This window comes from Podarcis filfolensis, assembly GCF_964270895.1.
Source record: "Podarcis filfolensis genome assembly, chromosome: 16".
NCBI lineage: Eukaryota > Metazoa > Chordata > Lepidosauria > Squamata > Lacertidae > Podarcis > Podarcis filfolensis.
Window position 1 is genome coordinate 37,055,221 of NC_139620.1, and position 22,505 is coordinate 37,077,725.

The 22,505-nt window shown below is 45.1% G+C and overlaps 2 protein-coding genes across 4 annotated transcripts in view; both read right to left on the reverse strand.

Moving 5' to 3' along the window:
* Positions 1 to 11,007, reverse strand: part of BCL7A (BAF chromatin remodeling complex subunit BCL7A) — a 28,407-nt gene extending 17,400 nt beyond the window's left edge. Inside the window, exons 1-2 of the mRNA XM_083590687.1 lie at positions 10,670 to 11,007; positions 2,274 to 2,355 (exon numbers count right to left, since the gene is read on the reverse strand). Of these exons, the coding sequence (XP_083446813.1) occupies positions 2,274 to 2,355; positions 10,670 to 10,761 (174 nt within the window). The 5' untranslated portion in view covers positions 10,762 to 11,007. The remainder of the gene's footprint in view (positions 1 to 2,273; positions 2,356 to 10,669) is intronic.
* Positions 11,008 to 12,411: 1,404 nt separating this feature from the next.
* CFAP251 (cilia and flagella associated protein 251) overlaps positions 12,412 to 22,505 on the reverse strand; it is a 42,146-nt gene continuing 32,052 nt past the window's right edge. For all 3 annotated transcript variants that reach the window (XM_083589806.1, XM_083589807.1, XM_083589808.1), the window contains 5 exons: positions 19,430 to 19,520; positions 16,918 to 17,061; positions 13,546 to 13,774; positions 13,354 to 13,455; positions 12,412 to 12,658 (listed from right to left, as the gene is read on the reverse strand). In XM_083589806.1, the coding sequence (XP_083445932.1) occupies positions 12,489 to 12,658; positions 13,354 to 13,455; positions 13,546 to 13,774; positions 16,918 to 17,061; positions 19,430 to 19,520 (736 nt within the window). In that variant the 3' untranslated portion in view covers positions 12,412 to 12,488. The remainder of the gene's footprint in view (positions 12,659 to 13,353; positions 13,456 to 13,545; positions 13,775 to 16,917; positions 17,062 to 19,429; positions 19,521 to 22,505) is intronic.

Here is a 22,505-nt window from a genome sequence, read left to right on the forward strand (position 1 = left end):
TTTTCTGCTACTCCAGAGAGGAGGACCCAAACCAGTGGATTCAAATTACAAGAAAGGAAATTCTGCCTAATATTAGGAAGAACCTTCTGAATGTAAGACCTGGTCAACAGTGGAACCGACTACCTCAGAAAGTCAATGGAGGTTTTTAAACAGAGGTTGGATGTCCATCTGTAAGGGATTCTTTAGCTGCAATTCCTGCCTTGGAGGCAGTTGGACTAGATGAGTCTTGGGGTCCTTCCAAATCTGCAATTACTGTATATGATTCTGTAGTCATCCAATGAACTTTGCAGCGGAGAGGAACATGAAACTGGCTTAAGAAAGGAATGTAAGACTAGTGAGGTAAGTTCAGAGAAATAAAGGACAGCTTCATTGTGATTCTGAAGCTAGATCTTACACCTGCCATAGCTTTCTTGTTCTTGGTTTCCATTTCCAAGCCCATAATTTGTTGTAATCCACTCTCTCTCTCACTGGATTTTAAAAAATAAAACATAAATATACATTTTACATACTTTATGAATGTAACTATATCTATATCTCACAGTCTTCTGAATGCTAGAGTTCAAGCAGCTTGTTCCTTCTATAGGAAAACCACTTTTAACGCACTTAATTCTGGTCAATATGTTTTATAGAATGTTGTGGATTAAATTCTAGGAGGTTATATAAAATATACTCTATTTTAACATGTTTGTATTTAACTCAGATTTAATTTACTCTTTTATAGTTCATACCATTACACAATTTTAAATGAATAATTAAGATATCTGATTTGGGGCAGGGAGGGTATTCTTATATACGCTGGTGCAGACAACAATAAGATCAACGTGAAACCACAAACCTAATCAGTTGCTACATGGAGCACGATCCATTCCCTCAAATGCTAACAGCGCTACAGAAGCTAAAAAAAACCAAGTGAGGGATGATAACATCAACCGTGTGAAAAATCCATGTATGAAAAAGGATGCTGCATTTTCAATTAGAAGGTGACGTAATTGGTCTCCTAGGAGAAAGTGACAGATGCACTGCTCTCAAAGCACACACAGTGCCTGCGGAGAGAATGAAAAGCCAGATGCTTGAAAGGGGGCAAAGAGAGGGGCAGGGCTCAGAGATGAGAGCATTAGGGTCAGGCAACACTCTAAAAAATTACAAGCAGATGGCCAGATGACAGCCTATCGCTTCAGAAGCCATTGACTCCATGTTGGGGGTTTTGCTCTTACCCGCATTTCTGTATGTCTGTTGAGACAAACAGGTGAAAATGTTGTAGTCACACAAGCACCATAGCTATGCAATCAGTATTGTAGACCCAGCCTACAAAAGGACGCAATTTTCAACACTGCAATCTCTAAACGCCTCTGCATAGACAGAATAGCAATAATGAAAAATGGAGGGTATCTTTCCAGGAAACTTTTGACTTTAAAATAAACTTTCCATGATGCTAATGTATCATTAATTGTAAAGTTGCATGTTAGGTACCAGTTCTGGAGATCTCATAGCCAGCTTTTTTAAAAAATATATACATTAATAAAGTGGTTATAATTACAGCAAACAGTCATTCTGATGCAAGCATTCCAATTAAGCACTGACACTAGGCAATACAATATTTTGCAAGTTTCATTCCAACAGGAATTCTTTTTAACTTCTGATATTTTAAAACACATGATTAGACAGAAGCCCAAAAGGAAGGGAAAGATGTGCTCCCATTATTCCTATTTAACACACGCACACTCAAGCCTAATCAAGAGGCTATGTGTTTTCTAGCTTTTTTTCACAACTTGGTCAATCTTCTTGTTTTCTGAAGATTATTATGCATTTCCTCCAGTTATATGCAAGGCATATTGAAATCAGTGTTCGAAATTAAGCCGTCGCCAGTAGTTTTTGCAGCTCAAGAGTACCACCTAGCGACCAAGCTGAGATTTCCAGTAGCCTAAAACAAATCTCCACTGCAGAGGAGCTAGGGCAGCTGTTATCATCCCCTTTTGTATGCTACTTCCCTGAAGCCTTCTGATATGTGCAAGAGACTCCATTGCGGTACTGCTTTCATAAGTAAACAAACTGTAAAGTATCCCACCCACGCCCACCTCTCTTAATTGTGGTGTCCAACTGAACTGTGTATTAGTTCATGTATTTAAAAATAAAAAAATAAAAAGGGCTGCTGCATTTGGAGGGGGGCAGATGGCAACTAGCCGTGCTGTTTTTGCCCCTATAAGCCAGGTTCCAGGTGCCATTTGGCTCCTGGATTTTATATCTCAGTTTCTAACACTGCTTGAAATACTTACATCATCTACTTTGGGCTCTGTTACTGGTACCCATTTGTAAATCCTGAGGGATGTGTCACCAACTGTCACCCATTTCTTCTCCCTACAAAAAGATAACACACGTTAGTTTCAAAATAGCACATTAAAAAGTGATGTGGAAGTATATATTGTGGAAGGTCTGTAACAACCTATTCAAATTGGTTTTATGTTCTCTAGGGACCTGAGAACATACGATGATGTGTAGAGTGGTCTACATTTAATACAGGAGACATGTTATCTTTTAAAACCAGCAGATACCTCTGCCATTTTGAGGGTTCTTGTTGCACAGCTCAACAAGCAAAAGTGACAAAGCAAGCGAGAGAGAGACCTACCCATCCAGAGAGCACATGCACTCAACACAATCTTTTGGTCATTTAGTATGTCGCAACGGCAGATAAGATCTAATTTGAGGGGAAACGTAACCGAAATCAATTTTAAGTGTTTCTCAAAGTATAAAGGTATACCAACTAACTCCAAATTCCTAGAGACAGGAATACCACATGGCAGCGTAGGTGTGCCCTCCAATCCCCTCTGCAAAATCCAAGCAGCTGGTGGCAGCTGGAGAGCTTTTCTACAATGGGAGGCTGTCAGGCTTAGAAAGGAAAATTTTGGAAGGATACATGACACATGAAACTCAAATGCTAAACCAGTGCCTGCCAGTTCAGGCAAATGAGCAAGCCCTGGTATGCCTCAAACCAGGTAGTCACTTCACGTGAGGCACCCAAACCAGAAACTGCTCACTCTTCACTCAATCAATGCCAAACCACTGTCTTGTGTTATGTCTGAAGCACCCCATTAAATTTCCGTATGATATAGCACACATACATGTACAGTTAACTGGAACTCAACTCCTTGCAAGTCCCAGCAAGTATGAGTAACAAAAGCAGCTACACTGGAAGGGGATAAAGAAGATTCCCTGGTGGGCCAGAAGTATTAATCTGTAGAACAGAATGTGAGAGGTTTAGTGGAATTTTAAGTACAACAATAGAATGGAAAGAGGTCCAAATTATCTTTTTATCATTTCTGTGATATCACAAAGCTTGTTTTTGTTTTTAAATGAGAGACACTATGAAAATTAGCAGCAATCCCCCCCATAGCTTTATTTCACCTACTAGCTATTCATCATAGAGAAAAGGGTGAAGACAAAGACTATCTAGAAACAGGGGCCATCCACATCATAAAAGTGTATAGTGTCTTACAGCAGCATTTCTTACAATGGTGTTTCTGAAAACATGTATTTTATATATTATAATAACATTCTGATCCAACAGAGCCATTCTCCATTCCTAAAGCTCAATGCTCTGAAATGTTTATCAGAAATCCAATGCACTGACCTACTACTGAAAGAAAGAAAATCACTAACATAGAACGCACTCTAAATTTGAGTTCTAAACGTAATTTGTTATTTAACAAAATTTATAGACCGCTTAATCAAAAAAGAGCTCTTCAGCAGTTTACATAAGGCTGCATGTGTAATGTAATTAAGCAATTAAGACAATGGAAGAATGAACCTATCGCTGTTCTCTTGAACACAAGACACCTGTGTAAGTATTTCTAGTTATAAAAACAACATTTAAACGGAATCTGTTCCACAATGTATTAGAGATGCTGCATTTGAAAACCAAAAGTTCAATATACCTGTTAGCATCTCAAAGCAGCCACAAACAGCATCTTCACTCGATCAACTGTAGAATACAGGAGGAAACCTATGTTAGTATTTAAAAAAAAAAAATCTAGAGTGAAAGTTATCCCTGATATTTGAGAGTCTTCATTTAATTATGTTGATTTGACGTAACTCTATTTGGCCCAAGAGACACAATCCCTTGTGGGCAACAATCTGGGGGTCACCTGCCAGTGCAAGGGGGAGCTATTTTACCCATTGGCTAGTCTACACACTCACACATCCCTCTCTGTCTTCTTTCCAGGTAAGCAGAGGACATTATCAGGGCTCCAGGACACATTCCAGCCAGGCAAAAACACTCCAGAAGGAGGTGATGAAGGGGCAGTGAACGGTGTGGCTAGGAAGAGTGACAAGGGCCTGGAAGGTCACATTTGGCCCCCAGGCTAGAGGTCCCCCACCAGTAATGTAGATGATCAAGAGCACTGAACTCAGGTCTACATATGCTGAAAAAAACAAGATTTAACAAGCTGCCTGAGATGTGCCCAGCAGACTAACGTCTTCTTCTTTGAGTATCCCATGCCTCTCAGTACAAACCTCTTATGAAACTTCCTTAAGATTCAAAAGCAGTTTCCCATTGCTTTATTAAGAAATACAAGTCCAAAGTCCCCTTGAGCATGCAGTGTTAGCTGCATGGTTCTTTGGGTTTGGGCCAAGGGACAGAACGCTTGAAGAATCAGGGAATGAGGGAATAGAGATACTGGTAAGGATATGGAATAGAAACACTATGTCCCAGAACAGTCATACCTCGGAAGTCAAACAGAATCCGTTCCGGAAGTCTGTTCGACTTCTGAAACATTCGACTTCCAAAGCGTGGCTTCTGATTGGCTACAGGAAGCCATGGAAGCCCCGTTGGACGTTCGGCTTCCGAAAGAACATTCGAAAACTGGAAAACTCCCGGTTTTCGATCGTTCAGGAGCTAAAACGCTTGACTCCCAAGGTGTTTGGGAGCCGAGGTACGACTGAACAGTATGTCCTATTCAGCCACTATGACAGCTTACAAATTTTAGCAAAAAGATAATTAGTTCCTCCAATTTAGCAATGCTGCTTCACTGACCTGTCCTTCAAAAAGCAGTATCTAATTGGAAGCACTCTATTTTAATTACATAGTTCCCCATTCTACAAACATTTTTGATATACCAAAATCTGCATGGGGTAGTATGCACGGAATAGGGCTTGCTCAGCGCAATATGGATTATAATTTGTATGAATGATACTTAGGGACGTATATGCCTTCTGTAATCTTGAATAATAAAGAAAAAACAGGGAAAATCAGCAGTTTCTTCCAGCAGGATTAGGATTCTACTTCACATAGGCTGCTATCTGATCTGTTTTACTATTTCCCATGACTACTTAAGATGGGTATTTCTTCTTTTTACCTACCATCACCCTCTAAGCATTTCACTTGGCAACAGTACCTCTGTTTCTTAGTTTATCTCGACCTTTCTCTATTGTGTTGTGAATGGCCTATAAGGGGGCACAATGGCATTTGTTTTCTTCCAGGGAAGCTGGAGGAGGCCAACTAGGGTCAGGGACGGCTACACTTGTGGATAAAGATTTTGGGGGGTGCACTAGGATTACCAGGTATACAGCAGTGCAAACAGATCGGGTTGTACCTCTTTTGCACAGAAACTGACCCCCATAGATCTGGTTAACTGCACCACACCATGTCAGCAAACTAACCCAATGATTTTTCACATCTTGGTCAAATTAAGCTTCTTTAAAATCGAGGCATGTTTTAAGCTCAAGTTCAGTTATGCATAAAAAGTGACATACTTTTCTAGTTTAACACATTATCTTAATATGGACCTAAGCAAAAGGTAGATTAATATAAAAATCCTTCTACAAACTGGTTATGGGCACAAGCCAGAGTAAATTAGATATGCCTAAGTATCACTCACATCAATATGATTAAGCACATTGTTAAACACAACTATTTCTACTAGTAATAGGATCACCTGGTTTCTCTGGCCTGCACCATGCAAACAGATATCAAATAAAAAGGTGCACATAACACATACACATGAGAAATACTCAACAGACTTTGGCACTGAAATAAATCATTTTCATCATAGGTTGCCTTCAAGGCCCTATTTAACCTCATGCCTAAGATACGACTTTAGAGTTTTCAAAGCTATAGCGTATCCATCTGATAAATAGAAGGCTGCATCGCCGACACAGATGCACACCTTGAACAAGCAGAAATCCAGAAATCCATGTGCCTCAGAAGGAAAAAAATATTTCTCTAATCATCAAGCCACAGACAATCAACACCATCAAACCACATGAATACTGAACAATAAACCTTTCTGTCTCAAGCAGATGTTTGACTGGAGGCTGAAGAAACCAGTGTCAGTAGCCATGCTGATTGAGAAGGACTTGTCTGTTCTCAAAAGTTTAGGACTGAATGAATGCAGAGAGCAATCCAAACACCTGAACCATCAAAGGCAGCCAATGACTGCTAAAACTACTGGGTTCCCCAAGTTTGCCAGCATTCATTAATCACACTTGGTAACAGCAATGGAATAACTTTTTGTAGAACATTTTGCCTGCAACAACCTTGCAGTGAGAGATATATGTATATGCCTGGTCTGTTTTGCTATTTTCCCATGACTGCTTCAGGCGGGTTTTTCTTCTTCCAGCGCCATCTCTCTCTCTCATTCTACATACGCACTCACATGTGCATGCATGCACAGAACTGTACCCAATGTATAATAATAATAATAATAATTTATTATTTATACCCTGCCCATCTGGCTGAGTTTCTCCAGCCACTCTGAGTGGCTCCCAATCAAGTATTAAAAACAATACAGCATTAAATATTAAAAACTTCCCTAAGCAGGGCTGCCTTCATATGTCTTTTAAAAATAGGATAGTTGCTTATTTCCTTGACATCTGATGGGAGGGCGTTCCACAGGGCGGGGGGCCACTATCGAGAATGCCCAACGTATGTTGGGACCCAGTGCCATATCACGCAAAGTGTCTTCAGCAATAGCAAGCTTGAAGTCTTCAACACAGTGCAGCACACAGAAGGCATGTAAAGACATTAAATTTCATGCCAACAATCTTTCATCTCAGAATACAGAAATATCCACCAACCTTTCACTGCACATTAGTAAAGGTTTGTACATTTCTTCTTGTTCTTGTTCCCCAATGGGAAAAAATAGGGGGGGGGGTCCTACATTGTTCTTCTGAAGAGCAAGATCTACATAAACTTGTGACATGAACAATCCTTTTAAGGATCTGACTAGGTTTCCCACAGCAACTGGAAGGCTGCTATGTCAGGATTGAAGTCTGCAAAATTTCTATGGCTTTTCCCCATCACTCTGCTCTTGGAGGAATGAGCCAGTGTGATCACCTGTGCATAGTTGCTATGACAACAGAAGATGCTGGCAAAAAAGTTTCACTTGACTTATTTGTTAAACAAGAAGCAAGGCTCCAATTTTCTCTTCTCCACACTTCTGGCAAAGAACGACAAAAGGAAACAAGATGCACACTTGCCTTGAAAAAACAAATGGAGCATCAAGCACCCAGCTACAATGATGCTGATAAAGAGCATCACCATCTCTCCCTGCATTATGTTAGGCTCCTAAAAGTGCGTGCCAGCAAAGTGCATTTTCTTAAGCGCACAACAAAAGCATTATTCCTAGAACTTTGTACTATCATTAAGACTACAAGGCTGGCAGTGTTTCGGCTTTTCAACACAATGGCTTGGATTTCTATTTTGAATTCCTCTTCTCAGTCTGCATCAGAAAAGACACTTTTTAGCTATTTGCCCATTACAATTTGAACTGGACTGCTCACAAACATCACAGCTTTTAAAACTGCAATCATCCACTCTGGGAAGAAAAGAAGGATACTAACCGATTTTTCTGTATTCTGCTTGTTTATAATATATACCTAAAGAAGAACTATTTTATCCAACACAAAACCCCTGAATCCAATGATTTCTGCTTTTTATGAGCTGTGCATTGGTGTAACAAAAACTCAATCACATTGTTTTACAAAATAAGCCTGTCTTGAATTACATTCATACTATGTTATCTGATCCAAAAATACCAAACTGCACACTGATTGCCTATTGTGCTTCAATAACCATTTCGCTGTATTGTTTAGCTGTGCCACAATGATTTTCACAATAAAAACTACACAAAAACCCCACAAAAGAATAAAATGCTAAAACGTTGTAAAGATTTAACAAAAGAGGGCAATTCTACCAAGGTTACAACCTTTAATTATATAATTTCAAACAAATTCAAGTAGCAATTACACCCTCCCTGTATAGCTCCACTCAGATTTTAGAATTAAACAATACAAGCTGGAACCAATGTGATTTGTAGCACAAAACTAAAAATCTTTAAAATACATTCTCTTGGTTCACCCATTCCCATTAAAATATTGGAACACATATGCATTCTAAACTTTACCTAGGATTTCAAGAATTATCACTTTTAAGATTTTCCTCTGAAATGTGTGAAAAGCATTTAAAACAACCATTCGCACTTAAAGGTGCATGAGGATTTTGAAAGAAAGATGAAAGTCCAAGTCACATCTGACGCCTGCCTATTCACCATAATATACTCTCCCTTCTGAATTAAAAATAAAATAAAAAAGGAAATACCCACAGATCACAATTCACAAAGCTCATTGTTATCTTTCTCACCAACCAAACAAAAGCGCAAGGGAGCCAAGCAGAAGCAGTACTGCACTTCAGGGGGGTATCAGAAAGAAGGTGCACAAGGATAAAAGGAGCTACACCAGCAAATGATCATTGGAGTGTGCAGAAGAGGGATCTGCCCCCCCCCCAGTGAAGCAGGAGACAGCTCACCAAGAGGATATTGGGAAGCTGCTGCCATGCACATTCTAAGAAATATGCTGTGTGAATAGCCACAGAAAGCAGTAGCACGCACACTGAACAAAGTAATGGTAAAGAGGGTCTGTAAAATTCATGGTAGGGAAAAGACCTGCAAAGGCTACAGCACAGTCATGGGCCCCAGATTCAGTCTCTATCCAGTTAAAAGGATGTCAACTACAGGGGAAAAACCTCTGCCCAAGACACTGAAGAGCCTGTCCTGGGCTAGATATATAAAAAATCAAATGACTGGGTCTAAGAATGCTTCAAATCTAGGTCAAGGGGCAGTTGGGAGGGGAAGAGGTCATATTGGGTTCAAAGAGGAAAGAAGAGTTTGGAGAGAGAAGTCCTCCTCTGCCTGCTGCCAGATTTAGCCGAACAGGATGTGGAATGGTGAGAATATCGATCTATTTCACACAACAGGGAGCACGCACAGCCAGTGGGTCTGGGAAGCATCACTTGGGGAAATATACAGTGAGGACAAGAAGAAAGTTGACAGAAGAAGATGCTTGCATGGAGGCCAACCAAGGAATCCATCCCAACGCATTTGCCAAATGAGTTTATGTCTAAAGGGGCAAGGGAGAGAAGAGAGACAGGTGGAAGGAAATACATAAGACCAAGGGAGAGGTTTAAGAAGATCTAACAGTGAAAAATTGGGAGGGGGGCTAGACATGGGTAAAGAAAACCTTAAAATAATTACAATGGAGGAAAATAGGAAGCATTTAGTAAGGAGAAAGACCCAGGTATCTGTAAAAGAAAAGGCACCCAAATTGCACTAAGATATGATACAGAGGAACAGGGATAGCTCAGTCCGTAGAGAATGAAACACTTAAACACAGGGTTGTGTTTTGGAGAACCCCACCAAAGATTCCTGCATTGCAGGGGGTTGGACTAGATGACCCTCACAGTCTACTTTGCCATTCTATGAAGTTAATCAAGGAGTTGAGGGTGGGGTTGCTGAGCAAAAACCATCCAAGGGTAAGGGGTGGGACAAAAACCCAAGGGACTGAGAGGGGGGAGGGAGAGAAGGACAAAGAAATATATGCATAAGAAACTGAAGCCAGAAAAAGAACCCCAAAAAGAAAAAGGAGGTGCCTGGGGGACTTCTAGCAGACCACAAGGGGTCAGACCACAACAAAGGGGAGGGGGTCCAAGATGTAAGGCTGCAAGGCTGCCATGGAGGGAGTCTCACTGACCAACTCTAGGGGATCTATAGAAAGAAGACAACCAATAAGGGGCACAGCACCAAGAGGCGAGGGAAAAGGAGATGGGAGAAAAGCCCAGAGGATGTGGGGACGCTGCTGCGGTGTGTGCGCAACTTATGTGCAAGAGGGGAGAAGCCTCCCAAGAGGACGGAGGTGGGAGGAGCCCCCAAGCTGCCTTGGGGGGAATAGATGGGGTGGGAGGGGGTGACTCAGGAGGGACAGCACTAAGGGGTCTGTACTAGGAACGGGATGGGGGGAGAGTCTGGGGGTTCAACAATGAGCGGGCGGAGGGGCGAAAAGGAGAAAGCCCTGAAGGGTATCTGGTGGAAACTGAGTGAGGGGAGAGACAGAAGACATGTTGGAGGGGGGGTTGGGGGGTAAGACATATTGGGGGGGGAGAAAAGATGAGTAGGCCCCATGTGTGGGTGTGGGTGTTTTCACAATGGGACTCCCACCCACCTACTCGGAGGCAAGGAGAAATGTGGGCCTGTCTGAGGAGGGGGGGGCGCCGACACCCCGGCGCCGCCCCTCTTCCTTTATCCCCTTTCTCCTTCCCTCACTCCACAGCCCCCCCCTTAAAAAAAATAAATCTCGAGACAAAAACAAAGCCTCCTCCTCCTCCCTGCGGCTCAGCCTCGCTCACCATTTGCGCACTTTCTCGATGGCCGCCATCACCCGCTTGATATCATCCTTGGCGCGGCTGCGGGTCTCGGCCCGCACCGACCGGCCCGACATGCTGCCGCCGCCGCCGCCGCCGCCGCGAGGGAGAGCCCGGACTCCGGCTGGCTGGCTGGCTGGCTGGCGCGCTCCCTCCCTCCCGCGCTCGCTCGCTCCCTCTCGCACTGCTGGGCCCGCACCGGCAGAGGCTGGGAGGAGGCGGAGGCGGAGGCGGAGGCAGCTCCGTCCTCGCACGGCTCGCTCCGCGGCAGCGCCCCCGCACGCACGCACGACGGAGGAGCCTTCGCTGGCTCCGCCCCGGAGGGAGGGAGGTAGGGAGGAGAAGGCGAGCCGAGCGGGGAACTGCGCAGGCGCCAGCTCGGCGGACGCGCGCCCGCGCGCCCTTAGCTCCACCCCAAGGCGAGGGGGGCGGGAACGCGGCTGGGGAGGGGGGAGGGGCGTTCCCGCGCTTTTGTCCTCTGAGGGAAGCGGCGCTGCGCCGCAGCTCCGTGTGAGGCGAGCGCCCTTGGCCGGACGCGCCGATGCCTGCGCTTCCCTCCGAAACATCTGGCCAGGAATAGGCAAACTCGGCCCTCCAGATGTTTTGGGACTGCAACTCCCATCATCCCTGAATACTGGTCCTGTTAGCTAGGGATGATGGGAGTTGTAGTCCCAAAACATCTGGAGGGCCGAGTCTGCCTATGCCTGCGCTTGGGGGTTTCCTCCCGCCCCCCACCCCTTTTGTGTCCCACCTGGCTTCTTCCAGCTGGATGAGTTTACCTCAGCATTTATTTATTTCCTTCATAAAATTTATACGCAGCTTGATTGTAAAACAAACACAAACACGGACAGTCTCAAAGCGGGTTTACGACAAGGGGCTGCTGCATGTGGTGCCTGTTTCGCTTTTAAATGCACTTTACATTATCCCTGTATCCTACTGAATTTTTTGTTTTTCACTCACAGTTTCTTGTTATATACATCATCGCCTTAAGATGGTTGTACGGAAGGTAGCTGATGAATGAACTAAAATAATGCATAGATCTGGGAGATTTGTGTTGTATAGAAACTGCTTGTCAAGTCAGTTTAATAAGTATGCAGATTAACGGTGTCCTTTGAGGGAGTGGTGCAGCGTGGTTTGCCAGGGCCGGACAAGTATTTTGCACCCGCTAACCCAGGCTCATTCATGGTTCCTTGTCATCCTGGGGGAAAGTGACCAGTGGGATGCCACAGGATTCTTTCCTGGGCCCGTTGTTGTTCTACGTCTTAATAAATGACTTGGATGAAGGAACTGAGGGTGTGCTCATCAATTTTGCAGATAATGCCAAGCTTGAGGGTGCATAGCTGATGCCTCAGATAGAATCAGAATTCAAAATGACCTTAACAGATTGGAGAACTGGACCCAAACTAACAAAATGAATTTCATGAGGGACAAATGTAGGGTTCTGCACTTAGGCAGGAAGAACCAGATGCACAAATATAGGGCGAAGGACACTTGGCTTACTAGCAGTGCTTGTGAAAGGGACCGAGGGGTCTTGGTGGACCACAATCTTAACATGAGTCAAGAGAGTGATGCAGCTAGGTGTTCCCTTACCACCTCTTTTCCTATCATGGACTGCAGATCCCTCCTTACCATCATTTATTCTGTTATCACCAGAAAAAATCCTTCATCTTCCATGACCCTGGCTCTGATAATTTTTATTTCAAAAGAAAATACAATTCCTAAAGGGATGCAAAAAAATAATAATTTTTTAATGCAGCTACAGCAATGTGTTTTCTTTTTAAGGCTTAAGAACAATCAGAGGCCATTAAGATTTAATGATCAGAGTGCTGCTCCCAGATTCAGGTTCATTTGTGGTCTTTGTTGTTTCCGTCTCTGTCAGTCTCGGCTCAGGAATTGGTAAGTCAAGAATGTCTGTTATGAAGTGCGTAGCTGTGATTTCCTCTGGAATTTCTTCCTCAATAAAGGCATCTGCACCTGAAAGGCGAGAGGCATTGAAATGGATGTTAGGATTCAGGACAACGGAGATAATGGTGTTGCATCTGCACCGGGCTCTCCCCTCAACAGCTTACACTGGGCTGCATACACATCATTCATTTTGCTGATGTTTTCACAGTAAGTGAACCCCAGGGGCATAAAAAGTGGGGGGGGTGGAGGGGGGTGACAAGATGGTCCCTGCCTCCCCCCAGCTGTAGAGCAGTCGTATGGACTGTGCATGTGCAGTGACCGTACGGGATGCAGCACATGCACAGTCCATACGGGGTGCCACACGTGTTCACTCTGTACAGGATACTACGTGAGCGGCAGCCCGTATGGAGTGTGCATGTGCAGCACCCCATACGGTCGGCGCACATGCACAGTCCATACGGGCTGCCACACATGCGCACTCCATACAGTTGCTGTGCAAGCAGCAGCCCATATGGACACCGTGCAAGCAGCAGCTCTTATGGACTGCGCATGTGCGGCAGCCTATACAACCCATACAGCATGTGCGGCAGCCCATACAGCACGAGTAGCAGCCTGTAAGGAGTGCGGCATTCCATACGAAATGCGCATGTGCGGCATTCTGTATGGCATGTGCACGTGCGGGATGCCGCACATGCGCACTCTGTATGGGCTACCCCGCCCCAGGTGCTGGAGACGGTTCCTCCGCCACTGCTGTAGCCAAGTACCTGTAGCGTCATAGGTGCCAACCTCTGAGCGGCCCCCCTCAGGATTTGCGCCCAGCAAAGTGGTGAGGCACTCCGCTAGCTCCTCTTCTGTGAAATGCTCTCCTGGGTCAAATAAGGTAAAAACACAACCTGTTAGCTTTGTGACAAATCCGTTTTGGGGCCAATGCTGCCCTCCTCTGGGTTGAGGCCCACCTCTCTGTTGTAGCAGCAGCAGCAGTTCATCCCTACTAATGGCCACCTCACTGTTCTCATTCTCATAGCCCAGCACTTGGAAGGCATTTTCTATTTCTTTTAGTGAGAGCCCAAAGGCAGGCCGGTGATTCACATACAGCTTGATAAAGTCGCCTAAATTGATGTCGGTCACTTGCATGCCGGTCTCCAGATATTCACTGAATTTGACTTCATTTAGCATGTCTTCAATCTAAAGGAATAAAAATGTGCCTTTGTAAACAGAGATGCTGACGCCACTGGAATGCTTTGACATTCTGCGCCAAGGCTACAATAAAAGACATTTCATGGCCACTGAAAAAGGAACACTTTGCCGCCTAGAGAGGTCACATTTCCCAGCCCTCCAACCCATGCTCAGAAGGATTGGGAATAAAATGGTTTGCACGATGTTCCTCTGAGTCTTACCCATTTGGCTGCCGCTGTTTGCAATGATGTCCAAATATATATTTGTTCCATTTCTATGCCATCTGTGTACCAAAGTCTGCTGGGTGGTTTACAAAATCAATAAAATATACAAATACAATACAGTTCAGTTTAAGCAAACTGGTTTGCTGTTACATCTGAATTAACAGACCATTGTTTCTAATATTGCTCCACTCTTGTGGACCACTGTTTGGAGCAGCATCTGAGAATTGTCCAGAAAAGCAGGAAAACCACACAAAGCATTGTTTGCACAAATGGCCTTTTCAGACATAACACTAAACCATGGTTTAATATTATGGTATAGGAACAAGCAAATGCTGTGTGGAACCTCTGTTTTAATTCTGCTTCCAGATAATTATGGGAAAACCATACTTCAGCAGTGTTAAAGAGTTCAAAGGGATGAAAGCTTGGAAGTCATGTACATGCATTAACAGGCATGAACCCTAGAGAATGATGCACCTTCCCCAACTAGAGATTTAACTTTTAGAAACTTGGGTATTGGGGTAGAAGCTGAAGAATTGCCTCTCTCTAGTAACCCGCTATATGCCCACTCAGCTGCTTTAAACTGCAGAACTGGCACTGTTACAGATGTTCTGAATTTATAAGGAATCCAAATTCTAGTGTGGCAGTACCTACATTTTGGAACCCCCTGCATATTGACATCAGGCAGGCACTGTCACTAGACTCTTTTCAGTACCTGCTAAAAACCATTTTGTTTAGAGAAGCTTCCCCAGATATGTGGAAGGTTGCTGTGCATTTTAATCTGCTGTTAGTTGTTTTTACTGGTAATGTCATTGCTTTATTATTTTTTAAAAAACCAATTTGATGTTTTTCACAACCAAGTAGCATATACGTTTTAAGAAATCAAATCAAATAAATAAATGCACACACCCTTCAATAAAAACCTCCTGAAAAGAAAAAACAGAGATGGTGATTTACCAGCCACAATAACCAGTTAATCAGATCTGGACCTGATAACACAGATTCTGTTAGGAGTGAAAATAGATTTATGAATGAGAAGGAAGAAGAGAGGTGACGCCACTTGCAAGGCTATTATAATAATTACTGCTCCTGCCATAAAATTAGAAATATCAGTTTCTCTCCACGACCCTCATCATCCCCAAGAAGCATTTCCCCAAGGATATGACATGCATAGGGGGAAAGGAGTCTCAAAGGATTAGTGAGGTGGGGAGAAGAGCTGGTTCTCTTTTCACACCCTCTGGCTGTTTCATAAAAGTGGGGCAGCTCCAGCGCTGTTCTTATTGTGCCTGCGCATTTCTGCTCAGTGGAGGGAAATAGGCCATGAACCCTCCCCGCTACGCTACAATGTGCAGGGAACTGGGCTACATGTTTGGTCACCCTTGAAGAGCTTTTTCTGTCCTTCTGTCACCAACAGGCACCTTCTCTTCAAAGCACACACAGAGCCTGCAAAAGGAAGGTGCTGCTTGGGCTGAACTGTCTCCACAGCCCTGTGCAATCCTGAAACACAAGGACACTTTTTGCTCAGTTCACCTTGTTTTGCTACTATTTCTGCTCTGTCCCTGTCTCTCCCACCCTCAGGACTACCTGCCAGCAATGCCCTTTGGTGGTTTCCGCCATCCCTAAGTGACAGAAGAGATACGGCTGCAATCACTGACACACACTTTCATTGCTTCTGAGCAACTGCCTATAGGATTGCTCTGAAAAAATAGGCATGCACAAGAAAACCTACAAAGGGAGCTTTTGGGTCTCCCTGGAAACCCCTTCTCTTCAATGCAGTGCCATCTGGCTCAGTACATAAGCTGCTGCTTTATGCAGAATCAGACCCTTGGTCCATCTAGCTCAGTACTGTCTACACTGACTGGCAGTGGCTCTCCGGGTTTGTCTCTCTCAGCCCTACCTTAAGATGGCAGGTATCTGTGCCAATTTCACGTCAAAAATATATCCAACCACTCAGTCCTCTTTTTTTAAGGAAAAAAGTTGTCAGTACTCAGCATGAAGTGTTGCAGTAAGTGCCACACTTTTAGCATTGGGGAGTGGGGAAGGTACCAGTACTGCGCACCCTTGAGTACCCCCAGAAAAAAAGCACTGCAATCACCACTGCTTGCAGTACCTGAACAGTACCTTTGGTGGCATATACCATATTTTTCGCTCTATAAGACGCACATTTTCCCCTCCAAAAATTAAGGGGAAATGTGTGTGAGTCCTATGGAGCGAATGCAGGCTCCTTGGCTTCAGCGATAGCAACGCAAAGCCTCCGAAGCGCAGTGGGAGCGCTCCCGCCGCGCTCCGGAGGCTTCGGGTTGCCTTCACTGAAGGTGAAGGCAATGTGGGAGAGGGAGAGCTGCGCAGCGCCCCTTCAGCGAAGCGGGAGGAAAAATGGAAGGGGCTCCGTTTCTCCTGCCGCTTTGCTGAAGGGGCACTGCGCAGAGAGGGGGAGATTTTTTTTTTCTTGTTCTCCCCCTCTAAAACAAGGTGTGTCCTATGGTCGGGTACGTCCTATAGAGCGAAAAATGCGGTAGCTGGAATGGTGGAATTTACGGCAGGAAACCAGCACAGGGCCCTTATATGAATCATTTCCCCAGTCTTCAGCTCTCAACGTTTCTGACTACTGTCAGTATATGTATGCATACATTGAGAAATTTAGTGCAAATTTCTGATCATATACATATTTTAATAGGATATTTTTCATGCTTTACAATTTTTTGCAAGCCATTTCCCCATATATAATACACCCCCCAAAATAGGGGTGCCAAAACTTAGGCCCCACACGGTGGGTGCCCAGCACGCCCCGCAATGTCAGGACACAGTGACACCGAGTTGCGCCCAACATGGGGGGGGGGCATTGTGTGGGGAGAGAACCAAAATGCACGGATTCTTCCATTCTGTTCCTACGTACAAGTTTGTGCAACTCTCCCCCGTAGTAATACTGACCTGTTCCTCAGATGGGTAGAAGCCCATGGCGCGCATGACAAAAGGGATTTGCTCCAAAGGGATGTGTGTGGACACCTTTCTGGGTTCCATGGTGTCAATACCTTGATGACGCAGCTGAGCATAATAAAAATAGTCTTCCAGCTCCTGGAGGAGAGGGAAATGTAATACACAGCCCATGAGGTGAGGGAGCAGAGTCTGTTCAGCCTGGAGAGCACATGGTTAAGAGAGGTAACTGGGTAGCCACCTTCAAATATTCATTTACTGCCACATACATAATGGAGCACAAGGGACGCGGGTGATGCTGTGGGTTAAACCACAGAGCCTAGGACGTGCTGATCAGAAGGTCGGCGGTTCGAATCCCCGTGACGGGGTGAGCTCCCGTTGCTCGGTCCCTGCTCCTGCCCACCTAGCAGTTCAAAAGCACGTCAAACTGCAAGTAGATAAATAGGTACCACTCCGGCGGGAAGGTAAACGGCGTTTCCGTGCGCTGCTCTGGTTCGCTAGAAGCGGCTTAGTCATGCTGGCCACATGACCCGGAAGCTGTACACTGGCTCCCTCGGCCAAAAAAGCAAGATGAGCGCCGCAACCCCAGAGTCGGCCACGACTGGACCTAATGGTCAGGGGTCCCTTTACCTTTACATAATGGAGCACATTTCTTTTCTCTTGCTCCAGAGGCTAGGAATGGAACCAATCAGCTCAGATTGGGATTAGACTAAACATTTTGAAGGATTTCGTGGCTACATGAGTTGTTCGACACACTGCCGTAGAAGATGGCCAACTTTCTTTTTCAGAAGCTTTTAAGCGCAAGGTTTGATGGCCCCCAATTAGGGATTCTGTAGTAATGGGTTTCCTGCATCAGCAGTGGCCTGTGGGTGTCAACTAGATGATCTTTGAGATCTTTTCCAGCTTTGGGATTTTATGAGAAAGGCACACTGAGTTTTGTGGCATGGAAAACACAAAAGGTGATGATTTAGATAGCTAGATAAATGATATCATTAATAGCCATTTCCTCTAAACTTGAACCCTGACATTCGGTTGATGTTTCATCTTTTAAAAAAACATGTAGTTGGGGGGAAAGTGATCAAGTATAAATGGTAAAATGCAATGACCCCATGTGCAAAGCAACCAACTGGACATGCAATAATGGCTGGATCTTGAAACAGTGCCGGCTCCAGAGTTCTGGGGTCCTTCAATGGGGCACTTGGATCTGGGGGAGGTGAAACATGGGGCTGCCTTGGAAAAGCATTTGGAAACTTCAACTGGTGCAGAACGTGACTTGCTAGTGGGACCCAGCAGCAAGGAACATATTACTCTAGCATTCACTGGAAGCACGATTTGAAATACAATAGTGCCTCCAGTATCTGAGACAGCCTCTGAATATCAGTTGCTGGAGAACATGAGAAGGAAGAGTGCCATTGTGCTTCTGCTTTGCGTTTGGGCTTCCCATAATGAGCATCTGGTTGGCTCCTTTGAGAACAGGATGTGCCTTGGGTCTTATCCAGGAGCCAGGCTCCTCTGATATCTTTTGAACTTTAAAACCTGAAACAATATGGGGGTGAGGTATCTAAAGGAGCACTTTCTTTCAATGAAGCTTCCCACTGATTAGGAACTTCGTCAGGGACGCGGGTGGCGCTGTGGGTTAAACCACAGAGCCTAGGACTTGCCGATCAGAAGGTCGGCGGTTCGAATCTCCGCGACGGGGTGAGCTCCCGTTGCTCGGTCCCTGCTCCTGCCAACCTAGCAGTTTGAAGGCACAAAAAAAGTACAAGTAGATAAATAGGTACCGCTCCGGCAGGAAGGTAAACGGCGTTTCCGTGCGCTGCTCTGGTTTGCCAGAAGCGGCTTAGTCATGCTGGCCACATGACCCGGAAGCTGTACGCCGGCTCCCTCAGCCAGTAAAGCGAGATGAGTGCCGCAATCCCAGAGTTGGCCACGACTGGACCTAATGGTCAGGGGTCCCTTTACCTTTTACAAAAGCCTATATCTGTGTATACCTGTCTTCTGAGCTTAGGGAGGTGGCTGCCGGAAAGTTTTCTCTACAGTGGTGAACAAACTGCTGGAAGCTCTTCCCAGATAAGTTTGCTTGGTACCACTTCTGTTAGCATTAAGGGGTCAGGTGAAGTTTATTTTCTGCTTTAATTATAGTCACAGCCCTTTTCCTTATTTTTGACTGCTGCTTTCACCTGCTGACTTACCAGGGCTGGCCCTCTCCAGGGTGAAGCAGCAGGCGCATGGATGGGGTCAGGAAGCCGAAGGAAGGGGTTGGAGCACTGGGATAAGATTCAGCCACCAGTCCAGTCAGCTTCTCTGCATGGAATGAGTTGCTTCAGGCAGCAATGCATCTTGGGCTGACGCTGGACTCTTGTCACTTTTTATCCATGCAGTTCTACTGCTGCTTTTTGGTGATCTATATTTCATTTATCAACTTATTGTAAGCTGCCTTGAGGGTGTGGACGCGGAAAGGCAGAGGAGCAAAGCTATAAATAAGGAAAGCATGCAAGTCTTACATTACCTTGAAAAACTCGCCCTCTCTGCCACCTTCCAGAAGGTTGTAGAATGGGATCAAATCTTCACCCCCCAGAAAAGAAGCTGCTTCCAGAGCACTAGGAGGAGAGCAACAAAGACACGGCTGGAGGAGAGGGGTGAGACAGGAGCCCCACACATCCCCATTGCCCCTGCCACCTACTGCACTGAAAAACAGGTCCTTAAAATTAAAATTATCCTGTGCAATTCCAAAAAAGCCTAAAGGATGCAATCCTATACTTGAGTTTTGCTGTATGAGGAGGAGCTTTGAGATATACCGGTACCATAAGCATGACGGACATGTCAGCAGAATACATCAAATATACAAGTGGAACAGCTGAAAGCGATGGGGAGGAGCACCACCACGCTGAATCTTCTACCCCTTCAAGCCACACCCTGTTGGGGGCAGAATTCTGCACCAGCCCCAGAAATGGGCCCAATTTCCACCCCTTTTACAGTGGTACCTCGGGTTAAGAACTTAATTTGTTCTGGAGGTCCGTTCTTAACCTGAAACTGTTCTTAACCTGAGGTACTATTTCTGGGTTAGTGGAGTCTGTAACCTGAAGCATCTGTAACCTGAGGTACCACTGTACTTTGTTGCCAGGCATTCAAAAGCTGAGTGGGACCATGCTGTTTTCTACCACCTGGGTGAGCTTGAACCTCCATCTTCTCATTTCTGACCTTGTGACCAATGCAGTGATTGTTGCCTCTCCCAGCCATCCCCTTGGCTGCTTGGCAAAAGAATCTTGCCACCCCTAGGTGGGACTTGAACCCTTGTTCCAGGAGAGCTGGGCCATGTGGGAGCTGTGTGGGTCCTCTCGCCTTCCTGGTACTTGATTTAGGGGGGCAGCTGCACACCCCCTGGGTGTACGATGTCACACACATGTACGTAAAATCGCATAGAATGTGGAGAACATCATCCAGACCTCTGGAAATCCACAAAAATCTGCCAAACTCCACCATAATCGCTCCCTCCAAACCTGATTTCACAATCTCCAACTTTCCACGTCTCAGAGGTTGGTGCAAAGCCGCAATAGGATTATAGTTACAAAGGCTCCTGGGATTGCTAGCTCTTTTCCCATGGTTTTTGCAGTTTCCCCCCCTTTTTGGACCGTTTTTTCCCTTTTCGCAATTTAAATCAATTTATTTATTTATTTCCCAGCACCACACATAGAAGGAGGTCGCACACAAGTTGAACGCGTGTAAGTGGGGAGACATCTGTACACACGTATATATGATCTATTAAAAACATACTGACAATCACAACAAAAACAGAAGCTTCTGATTGCTTGCTACAGGTGGTATTTCCAAGGAGGCTGGGGGCATATGCTAGTTTTGTACTGATTTTGTATTTTCCAGCTGTGTGCCTCCCTCCTCCCCTTCTGGTCTGAGCACATGAAATAGCAATCCCGCACCATCCATAAGAAACAATAAAATAAATATATAAAAGAGGTCCACATGTCTCACTCTAGGCATTACACACACACACACACATACCTCACACAGAAATAATGAAGGCCCTCAATTCCCGCAGTTCAATTAATTTAATTTAATCCTTCAGCCTCCAAGCCCATCCCTACAGGAGCCAAGGCAAGAATCCAGTTCGTGCTGCCTTCTTTGCATCCGAGCATCTCACTGGAGACACAAAACTAATGAAAAGGTGATAACTGAACCGGGGTGGAGCCTGGGCTGCTTGAAGAGTGCTTCATATCCCCACCACCACCTGATGAGGAGTTCTGTGCAACTAAAATCCTTGCATATCTCAGCACGTCCCTCTCTACCCTCCATCCAGACAAGTGAGAGCATGACCAGAGTTCAAGGATGCATATTCTAGTCAGCCTGAACCCACTTGTCCTGGCTCTCACTCTTCGCTTCAGGAAACCCAAAAGCTTCATTCAATAAATCAGCACATGGTCTCAGCATTAGCTCAAGTTAGACAAAAAAAAATCATTGCAATTACCAAGTGTAAATTGCAGCAAGGCTTACAAATTATTTTTGTATGGTTGTTTGCAAGCCTTGCTGAAGTTCTACACTTTGTAATTGCAATGGTATTTTGCCCTGCTTTATTGTAAATTTATTCTCCTTATCAATATGTTGTTGTTCCAGTCCTGCCCACGCTTAACTAACAGCCATGCTTAACCATGGTTTGGTTAGTGCCCCATCCCAGACATTTGCCAAGCTGGAAAACAAACCATGCTTTGGGGAAAGAAACCTTTGCCCACCTGCGTGAAGGTCTGTGGCTTGTTGAACAAACTATAGTTACAAAAAACCACGGCTTGGTGTCATGCATGCACAGAGTGATTTCCAATATTTCCTCTTGCTTCAACCTCAAAGAGCAGCATAAATTTTGATCCATGCGCCTGCACCCTGGATGTGGCTGTGCCTTCTGCGATCAAAACGCTTGATGCTTCTCTATATAATTAAGTTAAACTTGGACATTAAATATGTTACGAAAAAGGAGCAATGCTGCTGAGTGCTCCAGATGGCTGGAAAGCCAAACAGGATGTTGATGTTTTGGGACTGTACCGTGGGAACAAGGGACAGTCTATTATGTGCACTGAGCACCGGATGTTAGCTCAGAGTGTCACATGACCCTGTACTGGAAGTACATGGGTGGAGTTATTCTCTCTCTGGCTGCTGATGTGAGAGTGTACAGACATGTTTTCTCTGTACTGGTGAAAGACAGGAATAAAGACATGTAAATATATTTCTGTCTATCTCTTTCCCCCTCCCTGGGAGAGGAGGGGGAGGAATGGTGTGTTCTTCTTTCACGTTGGGAAGAATCGCCGAGGGAGACCTCCCTTGATCCTGCCGGGAGTCGCTGGCAGGGGGGGTCAATAAGGATTCAAGCCGGGCACCTGGAGGGTGGCTAAATTCCTCTGGACTAAGAGCTGGACTGGCTCTGATATATGGCTTGATATCAACATATGGTAGCATACGCTGCTGGTTATCTGATCCATGGGAATCAGCATGAGAGGTGAGAGGTTGATGGATCGTGTGCCATCCTCTGCACCAAGGAAAGAAGATAACGTCTGCATTGCAGCCAGAAGCTAAACAGACGGAAG